A 20,930-nucleotide genomic window follows, 5' to 3' on the forward strand; every position below is an offset into this window, starting at 1 on the left:
ACTTTCTTGATTTCATTCAGGGACTTTTATAAAATTTAGATTAACCAACTGGGAACCTGAAAAATGTTCCCAAAAGTAAGGAAGTTCAGGTTTTAGTTTCAGGTTCCCCAAATGTGATCTATGCATGCCCACCTATCTCAATATGAGATTTTTGGCATCTTCAGTTTTTTGATTACATGCACAGATCTTTGTGGGATCCTGGAAAAAAAGGTCCCCAGAACATCAAAACAACAGGTTTTTGTCACATTGTGGGAGCCATTTGCTCCCCATAATGTAATATAAATGTAATCCACACACAAACACTGACACACATAATGCATCTCTTTGGACTGCAGCAGAAAACCCATGCAACCGAACACAACAACCTTCTCAGAGAGAGAGGAGATGAGATTTAGGGTATTCCTTACTCATTCCCCTGTACTTTCTCACTAGTGGATAAGCAGTGTAGAAGAGGGAAGGAAAGTCTTTGGGCTAAGCTGTGACTTTTGGGTATGTGGGACCCAGTTTTAAAAATATGGTGGTGGGTGTTGTTGAGGCTGGATGACGTGTTCTGTAAAATTAACACTCAGACTCTGCTGCAGGTTTCCTGTGGGTTTCGAAAAGTTGCACTTTCATTCTGCAGATCTCAGAGAGGTATTTTCCACAGAGGCGGCAAACAGCAAGGTCCCTGTGTAAGAAGTTAGGTGCCACATTTCTATTCATTTTCTGGGTAAACGGCATCCCTTCTCTTTGGCTTCTGGTGTCCTGGATTTGATCAAATGACTTGGGTCCCTCTACACACACTGTAAGTATGCTTCATTTTAATTAGCATACTTTATATGCATTTACCGTATTCAGAATTCAAGTGTAGCGAGTCGAGAAAAAGCTTTATTGTCATCTCAGCCATGTGTAGCACAGAGAAACGAAATACCATTTCTCCTGAAGTCGCAAAGCGACATTAATGACAGAGTCTTGGAACAATTTACTTACTGCAACAAAATTCAATTGCAATTATCGATAATTAAAGAGAAGGGGAGACAGAGGAAATACTACTACTTATATTATCTACTAAACATTACGTAACAAACATTCCACATTAGATAAACAACAAACAGGCGCATAATATGGAGCAGTGTGGTGTTCAGAAGCCTGAGTGTCTGTGGGATTTTGCTCAGATTGTTCCACAAACAGTCCAGGTCCCCAAAAGCTTTGCCTTAAAAAGCATCGACCTTCATTTCATCGCCTTACCTGTCTGCACTGACTTATGATGCAGCCACTGCTCAGTAGCAGCTAAAAGTCAGATTGAATACATACACGTGAAATTAACAACAGCCAAAAATGTGATTTTAAATGAGATTTTTTACAGTATTTTAAAGATAAACGACTGTATATAACCGTGTGATAGTTTGCACTATATTTTAGGATTGCTGGCGCATATTGATTTTGCGGGAAGGTTAAATCAAATATTTAATATAAGAAGTTTGGTTTTGAAGAGTGACTTTTTCCTTCCTCGGACATTAAGGATGAACCATCAGAACCGAAGATGAACAGCTCAGAAAGCAGCTGCATCCAAACGGCGGACTTTCAGTTCGTCCTCTTCCCGGTGGTGTACAGCTTCGTGGTGGTGTTCGGACTCTTGGGTAATGTGTTCGCCCTCTACATGTTCATGTGCAAAATCACACCACGCACCTCCACCAGCGTGTACGTCATCAACCTGGCGCTGGCAGACACGGCTTTTCTGTGCACGCTGCCTTTCCGCATCCATTACCACTTAAACCAAAACGACTGGATTTTTGGGGACAAGGCGTGCCAGATCACGGGCACTCTGTTCTTCGCCAACATCTACATCAGCATCGCCTTCCTCAGCTGCATCGCCATCGACCGCTACGTCGCCACAGTGCATCCTCACGTCTACCTGCGACTTCAGCGCAGCCCCTGCACGCAGCTGGTCAGCCTCTCGGTGTGGACCGTCGCCGGTGTCGCCGTCTCCATCTTCATCATGGTCGGCCCTCTGGAGAGTAACTCCACCGACGGCCGGCGGAGCTGCTTCGAGAACTTCTCAGAGTACGAGTGGGATACGCGGCTGGCGGCCTACAGCGCCTGCAGCCTGCTGTTTGGCTCGCTGGTGCCTTTCGTCATCATCATGGTGTGCTACCCTCTGGTGGCTCGCCGCATCGCTCGCATCCACACGGGCACCAGCCGCCGGGCGCTGCGTGTCATCTGCGCCATCCTGGGCATCACGGTGCTCTGCTTCCTGCCGTACCACATCGTGTACCTGCTGCACCTCCTCGTGCGTCTCCGCGTGATCCAGTACTGCCCGTTCGCCTCCGCCATTTACCGCGCGCGCCGTGTTACCATGGCGCTCGTCAGCATCAACAGCTGCCTGGACCCTGTAATCTATTACTTCTCCACCAGCTTCTGCAAGCTGAACAGGCCCACATGGCTGTCACTAGGTAGGCACCATAGGGTCTACAACATCAGCTGCAAAATGTGAAACTAATCTACATCTTGGGAGCTGAAGCTTATGAGGCCTCCATGTTCAGCACGGACAGACACTCCATGTGGTCACCAGCAGTGACAAGAGGCTGACATACCATGATGAGCAGAGCCAGTGATTTATACCCACATGCCCAATATGAAAACGAAACATTTTGACTGCATAATCTGTGGCTTTGCTTTACCAAAGTTTAACTATACCACTAACTAGGGGGGCTAACCCAGGTCTGTGAAGATCCTACAGGTTTTGGAGCAAAACTTTAATTTGTGCTGTAAAATACTTAACAAGATGGTTGAACACTGTTGCAAAAGGCATTTACCACATTATATGATGTCAGAAAGATTACTACATAGATTAAAACCTTGATAGATTTATGCTTAATTTCCTGTTTATGTTGAACTTAGTGAACTAAGTTTGCCCAAGTAAGTAACAGCTTGTTGACTCACCATTTTTCACAGCATGGAAACCCTAACTGTGTAATTAGCATTCTATGAATAAACACCTTTTAATAGATGGAAGGTCTTTATCCATCCATCCATCCATTTTCCAAGCCGCTTATCCTACTGGGTCGCGGGGGGTCCGGAGCCTATCCCGGAAGCAATGGGCACGAGGCAGGGAACAACCCGGGATGGGGGGCCAGCCCATCGCAGGGCACATTCACACACCATTCACTCACACATGCATTCCTACAGGGAATTTAGCAACTCCAATTAGCCTCAGCATGTTTTTGGACTGTGGGGGGAAAGATGAAGTTCTTGATAATGCAAAATATAGAAAGCAAAAATAAAAAATAAAAAATCAGCAATGTTACTGTGATTCAATGTTTTATTGTAAAAGTTTTATTCGAACCAGTCCTGCACAGACAAAGAGGTACAATGTCATTCTCCTCACAGAGAATTCAGCACAATCCAGATGGAAGCCCTTTCCGAAGCAACGATGATAGGAAGCTGCCCAATTCCTCATCCTATAAGAGAAAACCGTCTCTAAATATTATAACAGACCACCCTGTTACATTCTGAAAACCAAGCAGGACACACACACACACACACACACACACACAGCTAAAAAGAATTTCCTATATATCCATAATGCAAATGACCCCACACTGAATAGCAAGGCTGCGTTAGCTATTTGTAAATTACTTATTAATCTTAATATTGCTTTTCTTGTGCGCCTTGCAAGACATTTTTCATATGTTTACACATTTCAACCCTTCAATCCACAGAATGGACAAAGTAGTCACTTTAATATTGACTCCAAACCACTGTTGCAGGTACAGCCATGCAACAAATAAGCACAACTGAGGCAAATTAATCTTATCAGATGACTGTGGTTCTTTACAGTTTAGAGCTACTAGTGAGCTTTGCGGTTTCTATTTCCTGTAAGTAAACAGCCTACCTGCTTATTCGTTATATAAGCCGGTAGACGTCTTATGAAGGTAAGCGGCTCATACTGTTTTGTCGTCTCCGTTTTCATGGCCAATGCCAGATTTACATGTCTGTCTTACTTTCACACTGCAGTGATTTTACATTTTCCATAAAAACAAGACAACGCTGAAGTTTCACCTTCAGATGACAAAGCGGCGGAGAAGTGCATGCAACTAGCACATGATCATGGGGGTGGGGACAATGTGACCTGTACTGGGGGGTACTGTTCCAGACCACCTACGATGTATTTATTTAAAAGAATTTCCAACCACACTTTAAGCCTATATTGGCTATTGAGGTGTTCGGAAAATAACAACTGCAGAGGTCACACAACTACAGCATCCAAAGCATTCTTTAATTATCTACACCAACTTCAAACATTATTTTTCTACATTTTGTGAAGAAAATGGCTCTCAATGTAACAGTTGCCTGAGATGGATATGCGGTGATCAGAAATTACCCACCGTTTCATCCATGCAAAAGTGGCACTGTGAGACTTAGAGGCCACTGTAGGGTGGTGTACTGATGGTGTCATACCTGGTAGCTCCAGGAAAGCAGAACCACCTTTGTATTGGGGTCTTCAGCAGAGGACGAGACCTTGAGGACGATGGATTCCACCATAACAGTGCCATCAGTAAGGTGCTGGATTGTGTAGCCTTTCAGCACGCTGCCACGAGAGAGGGGAGATAGGGGAGATTTTATTCATCCTTGTGGAGAAGCTGGTAAGCTTTCAGATAAGCCATACTGGTATCCATGACAGATACAGAGATACATGTGAGAAATATCGCAATTAGCTTGAGTACTGCGCCCTCTGAGAATTTAGAATTAACCCTCTGGGGTCTAGGGGCAGGGATCACACTTTCACTGACTGGGGCATGGGGCATCTCATTCAGTATCATAAACTTAATTCATGGCAAATAAATGATTTCTTATATATCTGTTTTGGCATTAAACTCATCTTAAGCTTAGTGTACATTGTATATATGTTAGACTTATGTGAAGTCTGTAATTTGAAATCAAAAGTATAAACATTGCAAGTTTGGAACACTTGCAGAAACATTATAAAAAGTACATAGTAAGCAATGGTGGCAGTTTGTTTTGATCCCAGATGTGTGATCACCAAAGTCTTGGCTACATGAAGATGACTGAATGGTGTAGTTGCAACGTTCAGTTGGATAAATAAATAAGAAAAACTAAACTCATGTCACCATTTCTGGGCATGTCACCTTCCACTGAACATGTGCACGTATGAGCCATTCACACCTGGCCACATCCACCCCACCCCCCCGCACCTTTTATGACGCCGATGGGGATGTATCTGGATCGCATTTCACCGTTGCGTTGTTCATCTAATTACCATGCGAATGCAATTTGAATATGCAGAAATGCGGCTATTTAGAATGCGAATAGCGATCTTCAGGTGAGGGTGGCACTACTGGCTATGGGTTTCAAACCCACAACCCTGTGGCCACGAATACAGATTCCTCGCGCGCTAAAACTTGCATAGGTCAAAATGAGCCACGACTCCGCGCACTACCCTTGTTTACCTCTCGAGACAAAGCCACGACTGCCCACAAGCGTCAGTACGCCAGTTGCTACCATTCAATGAATAACCTGTGCTATAACTCTCTTTTCATTTATTTCATCTAATTGCTTTTGTATTTATGTATTTTAGTATTAAGCAGTGTTTAAAATAATTTTATACAACCCCATCAATGTATAATATGCCAATAACAATAGGATTTTTCTTTCATGGGAATGGATTAATAATTTTCCCTTTATTCCTTATAGGAAAAACTGAGTTTTGGTATATGTCCTGTTTGGTACAAGTCCAAGAATCTGGAACAGATTAAGGACGTATACTGAGGTACCACTCTACCTCACTAATGTGACCAGCCAGCCGGGGAAGCATTACTGTGTTTGGTATTATTCTAGCTCAATAGCGTAACATAAAAAGGCACAGTCAACTCATATTTAATCTCACACGACACCAAAAAAGCTGGATTAACAAAGGAGTCAGACTGCATGGGGCTATGAATTCTTCAGAGTTCAACATTAAAAACGTCATGTTACGTGAACGTGGAAAGACCAAGATGGTAACAACAGGAAACGCTGCCACCTCCGCAATCATTACCTCTTGAGGTGGCTGTAGACCCTGTTGAGCGTGTCGGCGTCGTTGTGGGGGTCCTGCAGCTGCACGCGGCAGGTGAAGCGCAGCTGGTGCTCATTGAGGCCGAGCTCTTTGAGGGCCTGCTCAGGGGAGACCAGGCGGAGACTCTGCGTCCCGACACACAGAGCAGGAATCAGGGTTTATGACAGAGGAAGAGAAAATACTTTTATTTAAATCTAAGGGAACAACAGACAACTCGAAGCTCAAGACTTTTAAAGTCTAAGTAATATTAGATTAATATTAAAACAATTCAGTCTATATTGAATATATGTGGTAAAATTATGGTTCTGTTAAGAGTTCGGAGACAAAGAAACACTTAAATCACTAGCTGTTAAACTGGAAGGCAGGGTAGCTGAAGGCACGGAGCTTGATCCCACACCATACCAGGCCCCAGAAATACTCATTATGGCAGAGAATTGGGTACTGAACGTGCATACCAGCTGGTGCCACACCGAGACAAGCAGGGGGCAGAGAATAAAAGCTTTGGTAATTTGTGTGCTCACATTGTCCTTCATTATGAGTGTGCCGTGCATCGTGCGTGGCTTCTTGGAGTCAGGCAGAGGACCTGCGATGAACCGTGCAGGGAAGAGTCCAGAAACACACCGCAAAGTCATTGGACAAAGACCACAAACGGCAGCCGTTAGCTCCAAAGTCGTGTAATTAAATGTCAATGACATACATTTAACTTGAGAGTAGAGAATCAGCCAAAGACCTGAGAAAAACCGGGTCATGGAACATATATAGCCATGTGGCTACAAAACTGCAGATGAAATGATACAGTACGAGGACTTTCTGGTTAGAACTCAAGAAAAGTTCCAAAAACAGAAAAACATGTTGTAGTACTAAATTATTCATATAAAACCCCCCGTGGCAGGAGTTAATCATGAACAGTAACGGAAAAAACTTGTGTGTGACGAACATCTACCATGTGGTTCAAATGTCATCTCACATACTAACACACCTGAAATTTCTTCAAGCGTTATACTGCCCTCTGCTGGACGCAGAACATACCTCCAAGGGCAGCCTCTCTCTTGAGAAGGTTGAGGGAAATGTCCACCGGCACACTGGGGTTTGTTGCTATAGTAGCAGTCTCCCCATTGGCTGGCATAAAACAACTTATGCCTGCGGTGAAGGACAATTTTAGTATTCATGCAAAAACATAGAACCATAATAGAACACAATGATTAACAGATGCTGATGTGTCATAAAGAAAACAGAGACACAAATTAATCACAGCAATGACTGTTTTAAGCAAACACACGCAACTCGTCTCACAAAAGTATCAGGGTATTTGTCCAAAATACACCCAGAACCAGGTAACTGCTTGTTTTTTTTCTGATAACTGGAAAGTAAAATTATAATCCATATTACAGAGAAATGTGTTATTTTTGGATCTGCTCTCTGCATGTCATTAGCAGATGTCAGTGGGCTATATTCATGATCAGCTTGACTGTTATAGCAGGTCTGAGCTCTACTCACTGAATTCCTGCTCAATCTTGTCCTTGAGGAACTCCATCTTCTTGGCCTCGCCGTGCACCAGCAGCACGCTGCGAGGCTCAGCCATGCGGATCAGCTGCATGATGCCTTTGGCGTCGGCGTGGGCGCTGAAAGACATGTACTCCACCTGCAGCTTCACCTCCAGCTGCGCCGCACATGGAACACACAGAGCTGATAAGTAAAACTTAGCTTAAAAGGCCCAAATGCAGGTCATCTGAACTTGTGGTTTGAAGTGACAAATAATAATAAATATATAAAAAAAAAAATTATATTGTGTTTATGCAATCATGGACACTTCCAGACATTTTTTTATTTAATGGGGGCCAAAATTAATGCAGGAGGAAGCAAGCTTATCATTAGCCAATGATATGTTTTGACTGGGTGAGTGACAGGGGAGGGGGTATTCCAGGAGCCAATCAGCTTTCAGCAGGACCAGCGCCACTGTGACCTCACCCCTATACATGCTGCTGGAAATTATGATAAAGGCGGAGGGAACGCCAAGGATTTGGAAATGGAAAATATTATGACAGACACATGCAAAAGTGCAAAAGCTTGGGAGAACACCAGCAAACCAGGGAGCCAAACCTAAATACACCCCCTCCCCATTTTACCGTCGTTCTTCCCTCCATCTCCAGCTTCTTTTGGCCACTCAGGATCTTGTGTCCCACTGTTCCCTGCACACAGTAGCCTGGCATGATCACCTGACGAGAAAGAGTGAATTACTACGGGGCGACTATCATGAGATTCCTTCCCAGCTAAAGTGTGCGTTTAAAAAATAAATGAACAAACCAGGTTAACAACTATATTTAAGCCTGCAAGGTTTGCGGACATCGGCTGCAGGAGGTCACTTCACGTGTGGTCAAACAAATAAGGATTCCGGTGATTCTGGAAGGACTGACAAAACAGGAACACGATTCCCTAATAAAATTCTTTCAAAACAGAGCATGGAAAAAAAAAAGAATCAGAAAACTTTATTAATCCTGCAGGAAATTACTTGGTGCTCAGAAGACAGGAAATGGTACAAAAGGAAGGATACAGAAATACAATAAAGTATATAAAAATATATACCCAAGTAAAATGGATTTCAATAGATTTAAATAAAATACTGCAAGTGAAGATGAGTCAAGCCATGAGTAACCATATATTGCACATAATGTGTACATAATTAATATTGCACAGTAGTAAAATGTTATTACACATAACAATATTGTACTGCACATAATGTGTACTTTTATTATAATATTGTATCACACATACTTATAAGTCATTGCAAATTTAAAGGACTAAATTACTATAAAGAACTGGTAACGTAAAATTGTGATGAAACATCCAAGAGATGTAATAGAAGAGAACAGAATAGGTGTGACATGTACGAGCTGGTAGGAGGGGCACCATCCACTCCAAGCCAATGAGAGCCTCAGACACTTACCATGTTCTTCTCATTGCCAGCCCACTTCTTGAATATCTGGAGGGACTGTCCAGCATGCAGCATCCCAGGGGTGGCAAAAACCACCTGAAGAAGGGAGGGGGGGGGGGGGGGGGTCGGACCACCATTACTTAAAACCCCAGCAGTGTCTGGTCTAGGTTCTAACAGCCCTTATGACTTCAACGCACATACATACAAACATGCATTTAATATTATCCGGTATTTCTTAGTATGTACCAAGCAGAATTTCTAACAAATAACTTTGCTGAAATAATGTTACAACTAGAAACTATGCGAACTACAGATGACCCACGATGAACTATGTTTAAAGAGAATATCGGAGGTGCAAACTCACCATTGGCCCTGGATTGTCAGCATAGGACCGGTCAAAGGCTTTGATGTGCTTGAACTCAAACATGTTCCTTTGCACAAAGGTTTTGCGGATTTTCTGGTTGGTCCATGTGATAAAAAGCTTGTAGTAGTGGTTGGCTTTTTCTGTGAGACCAGTCGAGAAGTAGATGGGGGCTTTGAGGTTCATCCTCTCCCTGTGAGGTGGCAAGGAGAGCAATCGAGAGAAAATATGAGCATGACACTAGAAATGAGATGATGTCACGTGAAACGCCATTATTTCTCTACTCACCAGAATGTCTCAAGCAAAATACAAAGTTCCTGAGCTCTTCCCAGGGCAAAGACTGGAATAAGGACCTGAAAATGGGAACAGATCCTCAAATCACTGACTGAGCACAAATAACATTATTGTTTCACTGCCATAATGGATACAGTATCACATTCACATTGGGAAAAATAACCAGCATTCATATACAGAAAGACCCAAAGTGCTAACTTGCTATATGCAAATATACACCAGACGATTCACAGATTAAAAATGCAGAATAGATTGCCTTAAAACCTCAGATGATGTGTCCTTTGTGTACTCTGTTCTAGAACTACATGAATAACTCGTACCTTTCCCCCCCTCTCCACAGTCTCATGCACCTTCTTCAGGAAGTCTCGCTCTCGACAGCGCTTTGAGTCCCGGATGGTGGTTGCGTAGGTGGACTCTGATATTAGGACATCGGGACGACACTTGTCAATCCATGCTGCCCTGTAAATAAAGAGGGATGCTTAGCATAAATGTGGGAGGCGGCTTAACGAAGGAGACTTATTTGTATTTCAAATAATCATGTGACTATATTTATATACGACAATTAAAAACAATGACTTACCCTAAATGTCTGTCTGGTGTCATATTATAATCACCCTATATGAACAATCAAAAATAAGTACATAAGTTTACATCTTCACAGTTCAATAATTTAAATTAAGCAATGAGGAAAAAATACCCCTAAATACCCCTTTCCATTCGCAGACACATTTCCAAATTTAGAGACAGTTTCTTCCCCACAGCAGTAAGAGTATTAAACAACCAATGATACTAACCCTTCCTCGCACTGCCACTATTACCTTATGCTGTACGGTTGCTGTATCAGTCTATACTGTTGTCATTACTATTACATTATTCATACTGTATTATCACAACATCCCAAATGCTGCTGCATTGTTTGTTATATCTATCTTTCTATCCAACTAACTGTTCATTTCTGCATTTATTTATGTACATCTTCATTGCAGCTATATCTTGTATACTTGTATTTGTTACCACTTAAGTGTCAGGCTGTGAGGAGACACGCAGCTAACACTTTCACTGTAGTCTTTTTAGAACATCTTGTACTTAATACAGGGCAATATGTTATGACAATAAACCTTGACTCTTAATAGTTAGCTGCTTATTGCCCCTATATCTCCCCCCTTTGCTCTCAAGGGGCATAGCATTTAAGTCTATTAAACATATTACATCTGGCTAACATGCATTTCTTACTGATGCACAAATACCGTGACTTTCAAACCGTGTAGTTCCGGTCAAAAGGAAGAGACACATAAATCAAGATCTAATGATGGAATGTTACTCCCACATACTTACAGTGTAGACCACAGATTCTGCTCCAACTTTGATCTGTACCATGGCAGCTCCTAGCACATGCCCTGCATAGTACGCCTTGATTTCCAACTCATCATCCACCTGAACAGTGATTACATATATGCAAATGATCTAATTGCTAAAATACTCTTTCCTCACCAGGTGAAACATTTCAATAATTAGACATAAACGATAACTTTAGTCTGTGTAATACTGAAGACTGACAACAGCGATTAGAAGAGTTAATTCTCAAAATCAGAAGTGGGTGGGTTTAATCCTGCACTGTAAGTCATTTCCTGGTTTAAGCCAATGTGATCTTCGCCAGGAAGAACCCAAGAACCCTAGACTGCCTCATCTTACGCTGACTGAGGTGACAGCCCACTGACTGAAATCAGTCAGAGGGACTGGCTCATTTATTCTTGACAGGTTACATTCAGCCAGCATCTCTGCAAGCATGTAGAGTACCAGTCAAAAGCTTGGACATGCCAAACCACCTACAAAGGAGAGTGATCATGTCACATCACATGACCTGGCCGCCTCACCTAAACACAGCAGAAATGGTTTTGGAGGAGTTTGAAAAGAGTGATGGAAAAATAGCCAATGAGAGCTCAGCATATACGTGGGACCACCTTCAGGACAGCTGGGAAAGCATCCCAGGAGGCCACCTCATGAAACTGGTGTAGAGGAGAAAGCTGGGCAAGACAGTCCCTGGAGCAACTGGGGTTAAGGGCCTTGCTAAGGGGCACAATGGTGGCATCATTCTGTTGACCCTAGAATTTGAATCACCAGCCTTCCGAGTCCCAACCCACAGAGCTGCCCCCTCCCCCTGCAACCAATGATTTTTAAGGTAAGTACGTGCGTCCAAACTTTTGACTGATACTGTACATGTGTAGATTCTGTTTCTTAATGTTTTCTCCTGTAAGACACCAGCATGATCACTGGGAGACAACTGTACCTGAACTGTCTGATGGAGGTTCAAAGGCACCACCTTTTTCATGCAATCTTTGATCATCTGTGATGTGAAAAAGTTAGTTTCCCCTTTTTTGTCAACGGTGATTTTCCTGAAATCCTCCAGTAAGATGGGGCATATGGCTTTGGTTGGGTGAGTCATATATATTGGTCCATCATAGCCCACCATCTCACTCATATAGGGCAGTGCTCCGCAATGATCCAGATGAAAATGGCTAAGGGCAAGGATAACGTGTTAATTCTTTTTTTAAAAAAAAATCAAATAAAAAATAGAACCATAGAAACTTCTTTTCCATTTTGATTACGGAAACTGCAAACCTTATGATGACACAGTCCAAGAATTCGGTTAGACGTCCGTTTTGGGTGATGTACGAAAAGTCAGGGAAACGCCGCTATATTGAATGGATACACACAACAATTTAATTGAAAAGCAGTCTCCTTGCTTTACTATTTCAGAATTATTGTAAGAATTAACACGTCATAGACTTTAAATGTTCTACAAATCTCCCTTGACGTTTTACACTCACGTCATCGTTGTATCCCATGTGCATTCCACAATCCAGCATAATATTTTTACCACCGATCGAAACCAGGATGCAACTCCGGCCAACATCTTGTCCAGCACCTGCATGAACACGACCAAAATAGTTTTCCATCGTGACTTTTAGTCCTCCCGCGGGAAACAACGAAACAATAAAAAGGGTATTACAAACTTAAATGGCTCGACTCTTACCTAATGGTGTTACTTTAATCTCAGGCATAGTGAAATCTACTGAGATGCGAGAGTCCCGATTAAACTAAAATAAAAAAATTCAGCTCTAGCTTTCAATTTTCAAACAATACAGTGCTACCTGGGATAAGTGTTTCTGGGAGAAGGTTTAAGTAAATATTTTCCATTAATTATCAATTTTAAATATTTTACAATTATGACATTTTTAAAAAAGCTTCTCACAGACTTCGTTTTTATTAACGCTGAACGCAGCCATCTTTGATTATTTTTTTTTCTCTGACCCTAGATGTTCAAATCACATGATCATTTGAATTATTTCTATTGGTCAGAAACTGGGGTCAAGTAAAAAAAAAACACATCGAATAACCGTAATAAATGTAAACGTCAAACAATTATTTTTGCGTGAGAACTGTGACTGTAACAGCAGCCTTCTTAAGTAAAGACACGTCATTCCGTAATGAAAAATAATATAAGTAAATAAGGTTTATAGATTATCATACTTGGAGTATACTGTTAGTTGGTTAGCCACCATAAAATAATATGCCAATATAGTAAAATACAACAATTTTTCAGTAGTTGGCTTTACAAGAAGCAATACGGTAAGTACTTGATTAGCCGGTCTTGTTGAGATCTACCTGCTTTACTTTTTCCGGGTGAGCATGGCTGATTCGGTGGAGGACAGTAAATTTTGTCTAACAGAAGTACTTGACGTTTTTAAATCATGTCTCACAGAGAACAAGGAGGTTCTTGTCGATCAATATGTAGCAGGATGGAGAGGACTTGTGAAGTAAGTCATTTTGCCACACCCAAAATGCTTCTTTGAGTCAATGCAACACCTTATCTTTAATGTACTTTTACCTTACTATAACAGATCTAATAGTTGTTGCTGTTTTATTAATCGCTAATATCAGTTTTTACTATTTTGTTTGTTCTTACTGTTGTGAAGAAAGTGTTTTTGCCGACTCATCCTGTATGTCCTAGACTCAGGATATCGGATACAGAACTTAAGCAATTTAATATTTTATGATACGTCTAGTATTTTTACTACTGTCTAGTTCTGTCCCTCGTTTGCTGCTATCTGTTAAGTACGGAAGGGCATGTGTCAGGTAGCAATGCTGGCTCAATTATTTTATTGAGGGCTAAAAAAAACAGGGAGCCGTTTGTATCGAGTGCTTGGTGGAGAAAGGTTTTACTGTTGAATGGTGTCAGTACCATGTCATCTCGTAAAAATTAATTCTCATTATTTTAAGGTTCATGAACAGTCTAGGAAGCATCTTCTCCTTCATCTCTAAAGATGCAGTCAGTAAAATCCAGATCATGATCAACCACCGTAACGGCAACAATGGGGCGGAGTATGTCACCATCCAGTCCATGGTAAAGTACGAGCTTGACAATAAACTGGTGGACCTCACCAAGTCGGGCAATTTTCCAGAGTCTGGCTGCCGCACAATTCTAAGGCTGCACCGGGCTCTGAGGTGGCTGGAGCTCTTTCTCGAGCGGCTGCGCACGAGCACCGAAGATGGCAAGACTTCTGTGATGTGTGCAGATGCTTACAATGAGTCTCTGGCTCACCACCATCCCTGGATCATCCGTACAGCTGCTAGTGTGGCTTTCTGTGCCCTCCCAGGGCGTTCTACTTTTTTTGAGGTGATGAACGTGGGGCCCCCGGAGCAGGTTGTCGCCATGCTGGGGGATGCCCTGCCCCTCATCTCAGAAGTATATCAGATCACTGAGGACTTGTATACCAAACACAATCTACTGAGCCTGCCCTAGCAGGGTGATGACATCACCCTGACTTTCGTTAATTGGTGCAGTTTCATATTTGATCTCAGGCCAAGAAAGCAATACTACAGGTTTTTTTTTGGGTGGAGTATGGGAGCGGCAAGTACTGTAGCGCAGGCTTTCTGCAAAGTCTACAGTCTGTACAAGATCACAGATTGTTGCTCTGTTGGAGGGTTAACCCTTTGGTGTTTACTTGGCCAGAATCCTTTGAAAACATCCATTACACAGATTTCGTACATCCTAGTTTCTTGTTCAGACGGTTACTACTTTTCAAATCCCCTCCCTTATTTTCCTGTTTGTGTTTTGTTCTGTGGGTGTAGCAGGATATTAATGCATTTTACCTCCACTTTTTCATATGCAAACAAATAATCTCAGACTATTTATAGGGGTTGCATGGGAGTATAAATCATTGTTGTATATTTTCTGTTCCTCATCTTCTTGTTCTGTCTAGTTTCTTCCATTGACCCAAAGAGACGCTATTCAGCCGAATTGTGACTGTAAATTGTATTTACTATGTAGTTATGATAAAGATGTAATTTATGTGCCCTGTGATGGACTGGTGTCATGTCCAAGACGTCGAAACCCTACTTAACATATGCTTCCTGCAATAAGCTCCATTATAATTCAATGCTCTTATCTTGATGCTCATAGCAAAAGTGGCTATCTATGTAAATGAAAGAAAGAATGAATGAATGAATACAAACTCACACACACAATATAAAAAATACATATGTGTGTGTCCAAGTGGGATAATGGTAATTTATGAAAAAAGCTTAATAATGTATTACATTTTATTTTGGGTTTTTTTTTTTTTTTTTTTTTTTAGTGCCATGTATTTTTTTTAATGGGAGTACCGTGTACTAAAATTAGAGTGTGTATTCATTGGATGGCTCGCACGTATAACCTGTTAAAATAATAAAAAAATATCAGAATTATCCAGGTGTCAGATTACTTTTATTCATCGTTTGGAATAATATTCAAATGTAAGACGATGCTCCTTATGCTTCTGAAGTATTGTATTTTCATTAAAACGTTTAGTGCCTCGGGGACTTGGTGCTCCGTTCAACAAATTAGTTTGACATGCAGGTGTAGGCTTGTTGCTACCTGATGTTTACAGATCCTATGCTAACCTTTCTCATCCCCCAAATAGCTACCTGCTATAAAGCTGAATTTTTAATTTTTTCATAGCTGACATTTATAAAGAGATGCAAGTGCCTTGTCAAGATCAGTTAGATTTATCACGTTTGTTTATTTCTAGTTATGCTACTGCTTAGTGGGTAGCATTGTCGGGAAATTCCACAAAGCGGGGTGGTGTTCCACGATCAGCCGGTAGATCAGCCGGGATTCATTTAAGACACGTTGATGGAATGGACCTCCGACTTAAATGAGCCAGACTTGTCGAAATAAGTCAAACTTTCCGTTAATGCTGCTTCGTGGAACACCACCCTGCTTTGTGTAATACCCTCCGGTGTTATTGAAAGAATGTCGTCAAATGTAATGGAAATAATCAAATGTGCAATAACAAAAATAAACTAAATGCCGAACTTTGCAAAACATCTTCGGTTCACGTATGCTCCTCTAAATAGTCCCACATCTTTTCTTTATCATTTTGAACATATCTTTTATTCACAGTGGTTGGCTCAGATATAAAGCACACAATTTGTTCGTCTCCATACCAGCTTATGTCTTCCATTGGGCTGAGCCAGAAGAATTTATTAATTCCATTCATGTGCATTTGACTTTGATGTCGTGCTCCTCCACTTTCTCTTATTTTCTTTCTTAATGTCTCACTTGTATGTATCCTGCTTTTTTGCCAGGTAAGATGCTCTGCGTTTTATATCTTCATCTATATGTCGCCTATACAGTCTCTGGCTCTCAGCTGCACTCTTTCTGGCCATAGCTAATAACGACCGTAACATTATCAAATTGGCAAAATTAACAAACAAAATCAAAAATTAACAAAGACCTATTTTGCATATAAAATAGCATTTTAAGTGTTCTGATCATTCATTTTAATATTGGTCACTTGTGTTATATGGATATAGTGTGACACCAGCGACATTCCGATTAAAAGTTGTTGTTTTTTTTTTTAAAATAGCTGCCCTATAACCATACTTGCTGTGCCTTGTGCCTAGCGACCTCTGTGACGTGATTTCCACTCCAAATGCTGAATGACCCACTTGGTAGATGTTCCTATGTAAGGGCAACATATCGTTTAATGGCAATAGCATTTGTATTTTAATAAAATTGATTCACTGTGCGTAGTACTCCACAGCTTCATCTGCATAAAATCAGATCATTTTTAGGCCTCACCGTTTGTTGATATATGGTTTATTCTTTGTGTTTTACCATAGAAATCAAAAATAATTTCAGCATTAACGCTACAAACCAAGAATTGCACTGAGCAAAATAGAAATGTGTTAATTGGCAATATAATTTGCGATTAAAGTCACAAAAAAATCACGTAATTCAAAAAGAAAAGAGAATAAAACATACATAACTGGCTAACCAAATGACTTTTTGTGGAGTGTATGTTAGCCATCACACGGTTTGAACCGCCACACAATAATTTAAGGGAGCAACCTACCTACTGCCAGAAATTTAAGTTCCGTTTAGAAATGTCGTACAAAACCTCTTAAAACAAAGAAATTACGTATGTATTTCATATTTATCAGTATGCAGATGCATTTCTCTAAGGCGACTGGCGATTTGGACAAGATGCTCAAAGATCCACCAATTAGCAACTAGCATTGTGATGACGTACCACCTGTGTTGCCGAGGCAACGTAACTGTGTTGGTAACCTGATTGACGCCAAAAGCTCCAAACAGGACCCTTCATAGTCTTCGACAAATCATCGTCACTGGCATAAATTTGGACTCTAGTGCTCACCAGACATGTAAGCTATCATACATCAATCGCTATGTATATACACACATGTGGAGATAATTCAGTCTATTATTTATTTACTTTAAAAATGCAATAGTTTTCTGCTTTGTACAGAGGAAACAATTTTCAACTTTATATATCAGCCATGTCAGTATGTATTTTCTGTCCTACCACACCAAGTATGGCATAAGTTGCTTTGTTTATTTAGAATTGTATCGGGATTGAATTCGCAAACGAAGTGGCTTTTCAAAATATCCACTTTAAATGTCAACATTCTGCGAAATTGTTCGGCTAGGCTATGAGTAATTTTGTCTGTTTATTTTGTGGGATAAAACGTAATTAATCTAGCACATAGCTACAGCACGATTGACATGCTGATTACATTTTGCGGCATTGCGTAGCACTGATTTCCCAAGATAAAGCGGCCAAATAGCATGTTTGCATAATTAATTAATCGATATGACTTGGGAAAAACAATGCAAGATAAGAACGCTTGCTACGCAACTTAACAGAATACCAACAGCTTTAATGTTTTTACTACCGAAATGATGCCAAATATTTCCAAATAAAGAGTAGTTTAATAATAAAGAAAACTTTGCTTGAAATAATATAATGTTACTTTTATTATACTAATATGTTGACTGCCTACTATACGTTGAGTTCAAGATAATATGATAAACCTACAAATGCTGTAAAAGCAAATGGAAGGTTTACATCGAAATAGTATGTATAGGCTTCAGGCCTCCATGCGATCCTGACCAGGATAAATGATTAGAAGGTAGATGGATTTATGGAGTATTTTGGAATTACTGGATTTGTAGGTGATTGTGAACTGCAAAAATTGTACCAGGAAATATAGCCCTTACATTGTATGATTTGTATAATTCCTCTGCTTGTATTATAGTAGGTTTATAGCATGTTCTGTGCTTTAATTCGGTGGTGTTTGTGAGAAATTCCACCTGATGCTTTTTCATCTAGGAAAATGAGATGGCAGCTGTACTGAAAACCATTTCTGAGTAAAATCCTGCCAAAACTATCACATTGGCTGAGAACTCTATCATACATCATGCATGTCACAAGGCCTAAATCTTCCAAAGGGCGCTGCAGGCCAGCTGTGAGTCATGCTGATAGTGTGGCAGGGCTCTCGTACCACAATGTGCCTGGTCCTCCACGAACCTCCTCCTTGGCACGGGAGAAAGCAAGCAGCTCCGTACACCTTCTGTCCCACTCTCACTCTCTCCTGAAGCAGACCAGTGTGATGAGTGTTGATGAAGTCACCGAGCTTCTGCAGAACACCCCCACCCTGCCTGCACTGACCCTCAACAGATACAGGGTGCTGCCATCCATTGCGAAGAGACATACCCCTGGAGACGTGCCTTTCCAAGGAATGGAGGAGAAGGCCACCAGGCTAAGCCGATCTCACCAACTCTTCATGGAGGGCCGTGACGACCACCAGCAGCAGGCCATTTCCTCTTCCCGTAGTCACCCAGAGATTTCGAACTCTTCTGAAGCGCAGTGTGGTGTAGTCACAGAGCCCTCAGACTTGGCCGCATTGCCACTGGAGACTCCTAATGGGATCCACGGGGGCTTACTGCTGGCTATCCGATCTCCAAATGGGAGGAGGTTCCAACAACGTTTTCATTCCTCAGAAACACTGCAAACAGTTCTAGCTGCTGCAGAAGCTAGATATGGTACAAAATATGAGGACAGCATCATTGAGACCATGGATGTGCCCCGATTGAGCTTCACTGACCTCACACAGACTTTAGCCGAAAGTGGTATCCGGAACAGGTCTGTTGTCTGCATCACTCAAGAGTACAGCTCCACAGATAGTTTGTAAAGTCATCAACAAAATGTCACATCAAAAATTCAATGTACAAAGCCTATTAAATTTCTTAAGTAGAACAACTTACAAGCAGCTTGTCTGTGGTTTATGTACTTTAATTTCTCATTTAGGCTAATAGAATATGTATAAATCGTGAATAGTATAACTGCTGTCTGATGAAAACCATGTATGTCCACTTTTTGAAGATTGTGACTTTTTGCTATAGAATACTGATAGCGTTTGACATGTAATTGACCGATAAAAAGATGTTTTATGAAGTCATCTGTTTAATATTTGTTTGTATTAGTTAACATTTCTACTGATGGTAGCTTGTATGGATTACTTTATATTGCTAATTGTACCAACTTAACAGTGATAGCTAGATAGCGAACATCATTGTTTATTGTGTATATAAAGCGTCCAAATGAATAATTATGTAATGTGAGGGGGACATTCAGATTTAATGGCAGCGACGCCCATAATATAAAGCAAGAGATTGTTTCTTGTTGAAATTGACATATTTGTCTCACTGATAGCAATCCACGGAAGAAAATGTAAGAGAAACTACTCACTGATGGATGTGTAAAGACAGGATTATGTTTCTGGTGCCGAGGATTATCTCATTATGTTGACTTAGGTTTATTTTTGTAAAGTAGTTTTTAAGAAAATGTATTTTTTCATGCTTCTGAAATAATGGATTTTTTGAGTTATGCGTTTTTCAGCAGATGGTGCCAATATTTAAAATTTCAAAGCCTTATAGGAATGCAGGTATCTTGGTCATTGACTCAACTGCTCTGCCGCTGCTGACCAAGTGGTTGTAATTTGAAAATAAAGTCTTGATCATCATCCACGATGAAGACACCCTAGGTCTTTTGTTTTCAGCCAATGTTTAAAAATGTATAGTTGTTACAAAATCCCACCATTAAATAAAAAATGACAGAATATTCCAATTTGCTTGTTTTTTTCATGATCTTGGACACACAGAAATGGAAAATATGATCAATCCAGCTTAAAATGGTATTTTGTATGGGTACTCTTTTCTAAATTTAATAAAATTTCATTAAAAATGTTTAAGTTCTGGCCATTTTAGACTCCCATAAGCTTAGTGAACGTGGTTCAGTATGCATGTCCTCCTTGTGATGTTTAGGCCAACTGAAATGTGTAAATTGTACATAGTGTGTGTTCCCAGCAATGAACTGTCACTCCATCCAGGGTAGTCCCTGCCTTATACTCTATGATGCCTGAGCTAGCCTTTATTCTGCCTCCACAACACCATGCAGCCGGCATGAAGACAGATGAATAATCTTCCAAAATACCCAGGTTAATTATATTTTCACCACATAAACTTTGAATAATACACCAAAGACTTAATTACAGCTATTAAAAGCCAGTAGTAAGTTTCTATAACCAGAGATTGACATAACTGGTACGCAAGCACGCATTCCCCTTTAAAATCGATATGGGCGGCAATTGATTAATGGAACAGGACAAATATGTACACATTTTATGTGCATTTGCATCGTTATGACAAGAAATTACCTTGCATTTTAACCTCTACACCGCAAATGAAGTACGAATTAGCATATAAAAGGTTAAAGTGCACGGTAATTGTTATATCGGCGCAAATGCACAAAAAACACGTTCGCACTCGCGCTGTTACAACCACCGATTGCTGCACATATGAGGTGTGTATGCGTACTTGCATATCAGTTATGTGAATCCCTGTCCATAACATTGCTCTGCAGACAAAGGATATAATTTAC

General features: G+C 40.8%; 4 protein-coding genes across 5 annotated transcripts; 3 read left to right on the plus strand and 1 right to left on the minus strand.

Moving 5' to 3' along the window:
- The first annotated feature begins 599 nt into the window (after nt 1-599).
- On the plus strand, nt 600-2,990 carry LOC125745054 (lysophosphatidic acid receptor 6). Its single transcript, XM_049017473.1, has 2 exons — nt 600-784; nt 1,502-2,990. The coding sequence occupies exon 2, from the start codon at nt 1,523-1,525 to the stop codon at nt 2,471-2,473; it is 951 nt and encodes a 316-aa protein (XP_048873430.1). The 5' UTR covers nt 600-784; nt 1,502-1,522; the 3' UTR covers nt 2,474-2,990.
- A 297-nt stretch (nt 2,991-3,287) lies between these two features.
- ints11 (integrator complex subunit 11) lies at nt 3,288-12,945 on the minus strand. The gene is made up of 17 exons (XM_049017472.1): nt 12,677-12,945; nt 12,471-12,568; nt 12,262-12,335; nt 11,930-12,158; nt 10,978-11,076; nt 10,223-10,257; nt 9,963-10,101; nt 9,637-9,701; nt 9,352-9,541; nt 9,000-9,083; nt 8,182-8,271; nt 7,553-7,715; nt 7,085-7,195; nt 6,577-6,638; nt 6,038-6,180; nt 4,441-4,570; nt 3,288-3,440 (listed from the first exon to the last, which is right to left on the minus strand). The coding sequence occupies exons 1-17, from the start codon at nt 12,702-12,704 to the stop codon at nt 3,375-3,377; spliced, it is 1,806 nt and encodes a 601-aa protein (XP_048873429.1). The 5' UTR covers nt 12,705-12,945; the 3' UTR covers nt 3,288-3,374.
- Nucleotides 12,946-13,288: 343 nt separating this feature from the next.
- On the plus strand, nt 13,289-15,090 carry LOC125745187 (ceramide-1-phosphate transfer protein). The gene is made up of 2 exons (XM_049017757.1): nt 13,289-13,460; nt 13,924-15,090. Exons 1-2 carry the CDS (start codon nt 13,333-13,335, stop codon nt 14,444-14,446), a joined length of 651 nt encoding a protein of 216 aa, XP_048873714.1. The 5' UTR covers nt 13,289-13,332; the 3' UTR covers nt 14,447-15,090.
- A 2,141-nt stretch (nt 15,091-17,231) lies between these two features.
- ubxn10 (UBX domain protein 10) lies at nt 17,232-20,099 on the plus strand. Of its 2 annotated transcripts, none has more exons than XM_049017756.1 (2): nt 17,232-17,352; nt 18,589-20,099. In XM_049017756.1, exon 2 carries the CDS (start codon nt 18,601-18,603, stop codon nt 19,180-19,182), a length of 582 nt encoding a protein of 193 aa, XP_048873713.1. In that variant the 5' UTR covers nt 17,232-17,352; nt 18,589-18,600; the 3' UTR covers nt 19,183-20,099. The 2 variants fall into 2 exon arrangements, with proteins under 2 accessions (XP_048873713.1, XP_048873712.1); XM_049017755.1 differs by having other exon boundaries at nt 17,241-17,352; nt 18,321-20,099.
- Nucleotides 20,100-20,930: the final 831 nt, after the last annotated feature.

This window comes from Brienomyrus brachyistius, chromosome 6, assembly GCF_023856365.1.
Source record: "Brienomyrus brachyistius isolate T26 chromosome 6, BBRACH_0.4, whole genome shotgun sequence".
Taxonomy (NCBI): domain Eukaryota; kingdom Metazoa; phylum Chordata; class Actinopteri; order Osteoglossiformes; family Mormyridae; genus Brienomyrus; species Brienomyrus brachyistius.

Excerpts from the sequence above, each read along its gene's own strand:
- LOC125745054 (XM_049017473.1), top strand. The coding sequence starts at position 1,523 with ATGAACAGCTCAGAAAGCAGCTGCATCCAAACGGCGGACTTTCAGTTC.
- ints11 (XM_049017472.1), bottom strand. The coding sequence starts at position 12,704 with ATGCCTGAGATTAAAGTAACACCATTAG. Across the intron at positions 12,159-12,261 it reads TTGGACTGTGTCATCATAAG|CCATTTTCATCTGGATCATT; the intron begins GTTTGCAGTTTC and ends CCTTGCCCTTAG. Across the intron at positions 6,181-6,576 it reads CACTCATAATGAAGGACAAT|AGTCTCCGCCTGGTCTCCCC; the intron begins GTGAGCACACAA and ends GTCGGGACGCAG.
- LOC125745187 (XM_049017757.1), top strand. The coding sequence starts at position 13,333 with ATGGCTGATTCGGTGGAGGACAGTAAATTTTGTCTAACAGAAGTACTT. Across the intron at positions 13,461-13,923 it reads GGATGGAGAGGACTTGTGAA|GTTCATGAACAGTCTAGGAA; the intron begins GTAAGTCATTTT and ends CATTATTTTAAG.
- ubxn10 (XM_049017755.1), top strand. The coding sequence starts at position 18,409 with ATGCATGTCACAAGGCCTAAATCTTCCAAAGGGCGCTGCAGGCCAGCT.